General features: G+C 40.0%; 1 protein-coding gene across 1 annotated transcript in view; it reads right to left on the bottom strand.

The window, feature by feature from the left end:
- ppp1r16b (protein phosphatase 1, regulatory subunit 16B) overlaps positions 1-6,769 on the bottom strand; it is a 101,187-nt gene that overhangs the window by 17,051 nt on the left and 77,367 nt on the right. The window contains exon 5 of the mRNA XM_046029616.1: positions 4,517-4,620. Within this exon, the coding sequence (XP_045885572.1) occupies positions 4,517-4,620 (104 nt within the window). The remainder of the gene's footprint in view (positions 1-4,516; positions 4,621-6,769) is intronic.

Here is a 6,769-nt window from a genome sequence, read left to right as displayed (position 1 = left end):
ACTGCCTTTGTGAAGTTAAAAAATGGATGTCAAATAATTTCCTCCAGCTGAACTCAGACAAAACAGAAATCCTGGTCATCGGGTCCCAGCAGATGGCAAAACAAATACTGCCATCTGCTGGTTCCCTAGTAAATCACATTAAGCCTGTGGCAAAGAACCTTGGTGTTTGGTTTGATAGTAATTTCAATTTCGAGCAGCACACCACAAAACTTGTTCAATCATGTTTTTATCAACTTAGAAATATAGGAAAAATTCGATCTATGTTAACTTTTAAGGACACCGAGACCATTTTACACGCCTTCATCTCATCACGCCTGGATTATTGCAACAGCCTTTTCACCTGTTTAACCCAAAAATCTATTGATCGACCCCAGACTGTCCAGAATTCAGCTGCCAGGCTTTTAACCAGAACAAAGAAATATGACCACATTACCCTGTTTTAGCTTCATTACACTGGCTCCCAGTATGTTTTAGAATTGACTTTAAAATTCTATTGATCACTTTTAAAGCTCTTCATGGCTTCTCGCCTTGTTATATTTCTGAACTTTTAGTCCCATACGCACCAGCACGTACCTTGAGATCCTCGGGCAGAGGTCTGTTGTCTGTTCCAGAGTCTCGACTGAAAACTAAAGGGGACAGAGCGTTTGCTGTCAGGGCCCCGAGGCTCTGGAACAGCCTGCCCGAGGAAATCAGGTCGGCTGAGTCAGTGAACTCTTTTAAATCCCTTCTTAAAACATACTTTTATAGGAGAGCCTTTCCGATCTTATTTGACTTTATTTTATTTAGATTATTATTATTATTTTTATTATTATTATCAGAGTGAGCATTGCTATTTAGCACACACTCATTCCATATTAGTTTTGCTCACGCTTCCTTCCCTTTTCACCAAAGGTTGTAGCTCCAGGAACGACCAAGATGATAAAGAGAAATCCAAATCGAATTAGGGCCTCAACTAAGGATTATTTTGATTACTGATTAATCTAGTGATTATTTTATCTATTACTACCCCGAGCTCAATGAGACGCAAAAGTCTTGTTTTGTCAGACCAAAAAAGATATTTAATTTACAATCATATAAAACAGAGAAAAGCAGCAAACCATCACATTTGAAGAGCTAGAACCAACAAATGTTTGGTATTTTTATAAAATAAATTACATCACAAATTCCACGGCCATGTTCATCTTTCTTGAACTGGAATTCTTTATCCCTCAATCATTGGGGATACAAAATGACAGCTGTGTAGCCAGTGGCTTTGACTACTCTGCATTCCCCCACTCTATTTCACCGGTTCAGTTCCTGGTAGACATTTTCCCCTTATCACTGCAGCTCATCACAGATGGACTGGGCTCTACAAGGGAGGATCAAGGAAGCGTCAGATCAGTCGATGCTGCATATGAAGTGCCGTGTGTTTCTGTGTGTGAGTGTAAGAGAGAGAGAGAGAGAGTGTGTGTGTGTGCTGGTGTGCCCATCCCTGTGGCGTCTCTGGAGAGTGAAGTCTTCTCCAGCAGTATAGTGCCGAGAACATTACGGAAACAATTAGCAGCGCAGCGCTTCTTTTGATCGGCTTAATAATCATTCTTCTCACCTACTGTACCACTATCTGCATTCTGCGGCTTGAGAGATCCTATTGTAAGCTGAGAACCTCATTTTTTGCGGTCTCCGTTTTCCCTTTTCAAGCCCCCACCCTCTCTCTCTCTCTGTCTGTCTGTTTTGAATATTGTCTCAAATCCAGGATTAAAACCACACAATGTGATGTCCTGTGCCCTATTTGCACTGTTAAAACTATCAAAATCATTAACTCTGCACTTGTTTACAATAAAGAACTTATCATAACAGGACTTTTTGTGACCTTTACTTATTTAAGGAAATATGACTGAGCACTCATGATGCTCCAGCATCACCTTCCTTCCATACAGTTTTCTCCTGTTTACTAGTGAGCAGTTCCACCGAAGCATTTGGGATTTAACATTATGCTGAAGGGTCCTTGTTTGCTGCTAATTCTCTACCATGTTCACATGCTAAACGGACAGCAACCCACAGCCTTACATGTAAATATACCGATGTGCACAGACGAATAGGACACTAGTCTGGTTAGCTGCAAGTTCCCCCGAAAATAGATCCCTATAAAGTCTTGTGCTCCAGTAGTAAGAAAACCTCATTCAAAATCCCACTAACATTTGTAACAACGCTACTACAGGCTAATACAGCATTGGAACAGATCCTTTCTCAACAGTATGTTATGTAGCCCGCTTCTTATGTCTATATATAAGGAAGGTAATATTGTTGTTTTTTAATAGTTCTTTTTAGAGGCCTTTAACAAAAGCCTCAGACCTTCGCGGGCTAAACATCACGGCTCAACAAAAGAACTGAGTTCATGGGCCGCAGTTAGAGGTCGAACTCAGAAAGTTTTTACACAGGAAAGAACAAAAAAAAGTACAATAGAAGATAATTTTATGGATATAGACAAAACAAAGTTACAATGTCCTGAATATCCACGCTGCTACGGGTACAGGTTAATCAAACTGTAAAAATGACAATTTGCCATTTTACAGGAAGTTATGTAAAGTAACTTTCTTGAGTCTCCGCTGGTTGCCTGGCAACTGCACCCTGCTGTGAAATGGTCCACATAACTCCCTGTAAAACATGAAACACCTAATTGTAGTTTTTGAGAGAGGTCTCAATCTTCTGATCAAACTCCACCAGAAAGCGAATAAGCATTTTTCACCAAAATGTTAAACTATTCCTTTAAAACAACCACATTTCGGCAGCCAGTCTATACATTCATACTGCAGTATGTCTCTAAACCCAAAGCCCCTGCAGCCACAGATGATTTTACAGCTTTATTGCCAACTGTGTGCTCAAACGTCTGTCTGTGGATGTAACTGTTTACCAGAAAACAAAAGCAAAACATTGGCAAGAGCTTATGTTAAGAAGGTTGATTGTGATTTAACTCCAGTGTCCATAAAGCTGTCTGTCACCTCGACTCTCTTTGTGTCAGTTTTTCCTTGTATCGCACAAACACAGACACAAATGCACATCACACATTTAAAACACAGCGTGAGAATTTATGGGCATTCACATGCATGTCAGCGCTGATCTCTTTGAACTCTTTCTCAGTCGTGTCACACAGACCGAGTACGTTTGGTTTACAGTGACACAGCATATACAGTATATACAGTATCCCAATCTGCCTCCCGTCAGGAGTGAGCGACCTATGTATCTACTATATTTCAAAGCACCCCGAAGTGTCAATCCTGAAAATGTGCAGGACACCATGTGCTTTCTGAGGTCACAACCCCGCTGCCATCTTCCTCAACAATCTCTTCCTGTGGTTGACATACCTTTAAGACTGTAGGATACAAACCACTCTTATCTTGCTGCAAATGTTAAGGAAACTTTATACTGTATGTTGAAAGTAAGGAAAGGGTTTGGGGTTCAAAGACAGAGAGAATTGTGCAATATTGAACATTAGCTAATACCCTTCCCGTCTGTCTCCACATGCCAAAACTGTGTGTATGGAGCTATAGTAAGACTGGTTTAGAAAAGGCTGAAAAAACATCTTCCAAACCTTCAAAGTGTAAAGACTGGATTAAACAGTGTGTTCATCTGCTCTAATGTAAGCTGCAACTGTAGCAAGACTGGCTAATTAGCTTACTGCCTAGAGTAGTAACAGAGCGTTACTTTCAAAGTTGTTCTCCAAAAATATTAGTTTGTAGGGTTACAGGTTATGTTAAATAAATAGCCCAGTTCATGACTAGCAAATCCATTATGTAGTATTTTCTCACTGTGTGGAAGCTGGTCCTCGATGCTATCAGAGTTTATGCTAACGTTTAACGTTTAGCCTGGGACATGCTGCTTTAGCCTCAGTCTTTTAGCACAATATTACATAGGAAGCCATGAAGAGCATATTTATGATGATTTTTCCATGATTCTTGTCTACTAACACCTCTAAGCTTGAAGCATAAAAAGTCAGCAGGAGACGGCCTTTTTTAAACAACTCACAGAGCTAACATTGGATCAATTAGCTAGCTAGCAACAGCTGATGCAATCTGGCAGTGACAGTTGGCAAAAATCAATGCTAGAAATGAGAAACCTGCATTTGTTTACCTCTTGTCTGAAAACCAGGAGCTATTTTTAAAAAATCCCTAAGAGTTTCGACTGCTAAACTTGACACAGTTATCATTGTAACCTGCATTATGTGCAGAGCAAGAACAAGAACAGAAAGCTTGACAGGCGTAGAAGAGTTACTAAGGCGGGTGGAGTGTGTGGTGATTAGATTCACATAAATCACATGTTGCACAAGATGATAGTTAACAAGCCTGTAATGATAAAATGAATTGCCATAGGTTAGAAAGTAGATGAATCTGTCTGCAGACATTGTGAGACTGATAAGTTCCCAAACTTGTTCAAGGAAGCACAAAAACTGTGCATATCAACTGAGAGCTTCAGCCTAAAGATTCTGTTCACAGATGCTGATGTCTGAGGTCGTGCCATGTCTCAAACATTTATACTCTACCTCTGTTGGCCATAGCCGTCTCAATGATGTCCAGTGTTGGGTCGTCTTCACACAGGTCATAGGGCATGTTCCCATCAGAGTTGACCGCCAGCAAATCTGCACCGCTGTGGGAGATGTGCAGATAAATGATTAAAACCTTTACAATATAAAGTTTTATTGGGTAATAAATGTTTACAAATGTATATCCATGGTTAACATGAAGACTATGAGGAGAAGATGTTTAACATGTAGGGGAATCATCTGTGATTCAAATGTACACAAAAAGGTTAAAATAAAAAGACAATTGATTAGTCTTTTTTGGTTAAAAGCAAAACGGCTATATATAATAATCAAAATAATATAATTTTATAGTGTTTTCAGATTTTGTAAAAGGTGTGTTTACATCCGCAATGTTTTAATCATTACAAGGCCTGTATTTCATATTCTGGTCAGTTGCAAGACCCACAAAATGCTGAGGGGCTGGGGGGGGGGGGGGGGGGGGGGGGGGGGGGGGGGGGGGGTTGATCTTTAACTCAAAGTCTTGGACAGGAATGATAAAATAAATCTCAGTTGCAGCGCTAATTGATGATGCTAATTTACTCTTTCAGTCCAGAACAAGTTGGCCTGCATTATTCAGGGGGTTTTGATCAGTAATTTCACTGTGGATAATGAGTCCAAGCAATATGATGAGTGGCCAGTGGCTTGACAAGTCCTGCATGTCAACAGGTGGCAGCAGTGTGTCTGTATATCTTGTGTGCCTATGTTACGTGTGCATTTCTAGTTACTGCATACAGGCTTTGATTCAAAGTGCGTGCACATACAGTCTTCATTAGTCTGCATCTGTACATGCCTCTTTCTGTATGTGCATGCTGTTACCTCAGAGGATCTAATTAAATCCTAATTAAACATGTTCACAAAGTGTATACCCATGTAACTCTACAGTCCTTATTCATATGTTCATATGAGAATGTTTTTGCCTCTGGGTCAGTATTATTTAATTATGATTTACATTTAACAAAGATGGCTAATAATTCAATCGGTGTCATTTGTAAATCATTACACATCCTAGTAAATTGACTCCAAGCAAATTCTAATTAAAACTGTAGTTTGTCTAATGTAACACACAAACAACATCCAATTAACTGTACTGTACGTCAATTGTAATATTTTGTGTAACATTCATACACTGCCATATCATTAGATCCACTGATGTCAGAAAAATATGGATAAATAATATTGTGACACTGATTTCAACCATATCTGCCTGCCCTGATCTGCCGTCTGCTTCTTTCCAACAACTGGAAAAGGCGGAGAACAATGTCATTTCCCATTTTCAAATATTGTTTTTTGTAAATTATTGTCTTGCTAATGCTATTAGTGTGGGAATTTCCTCTACTGCCAGGTGCATTTCCATCGGTTTCGGCTACTCGAGGTTGCAGCTTCTGTTGTTTTTGGATCAGAAACGCCTCATCTCTCTAGCCCAGAACTCAATTAAAAAATAATTCATAGGTTTCTACTAATTGCCATCAGACTGTGGTGTGTGTGTGCGTGCGTGCGTGCGTGCGTGCGTGCGTGTACAGGGTTTACAGGGTTTACAGGGTAGTGAGCGCTGCCCACCCCTCCACCTGTTTAATACGAACTTTAAACTACAGTGCCTTGCGAAAGTATTCGGCCCCCTTGAACTTTTCGACCTTTTGCCACATTGCAGGCTTCAAACATAAAGATATAAAACTGTACAAAATTTTTTGTGAAGAACCAACAACAAGTGGGACACAATCATGAAGTGGAACGAAATTTATTGGATATTTCAAACTTTTTTAACAAATAAAAAAACTTAAAAATTGGGTGTGCAAAATTATTCAGCCCCCTTACGTTAATACTTTGTAGCGCCACCTTTTGCTGCGATTACAGCTGTAAGTCGCTTGGGGTACGTCAGTTTTGCACATCGAGAGACTGAAATTTTTGCCCATTCCTCCTTGCAAAACAGCTCGAGCTCAGTGAGGTTGGATGGAGAGCGTTTGTGAACAGCAGTTTTCAGTTCTTTCCACAGATTCTCGATTGGATTCAGGTCTGGACTTTGACTTGGCCATTCTAACACCTGGATATGTTTATTTGTGAACCATTCCAGTGTAGATTTTGCTTTATGTTTTGGATCATTGTCTTGTTGGAAGACAAATCTCCGTCCCAGTCTCAGGTCTTTTGCAGACTCCATCAGGTTTTCTTCCAGAATGGTCCTGTATTTGGCTCCATCCATCCTCCCATCAATTTTAACCA

The sequence above is a fragment of the Micropterus dolomieu genome, linkage group LG18 (genome assembly GCF_021292245.1).
Source record: "Micropterus dolomieu isolate WLL.071019.BEF.003 ecotype Adirondacks linkage group LG18, ASM2129224v1, whole genome shotgun sequence".
NCBI lineage: Eukaryota > Metazoa > Chordata > Actinopteri > Centrarchiformes > Centrarchidae > Micropterus > Micropterus dolomieu.
The sequence above is the reverse complement of the archived record's forward strand: the minus strand, read 5'-3'. Positions and strand labels throughout refer to the sequence as shown.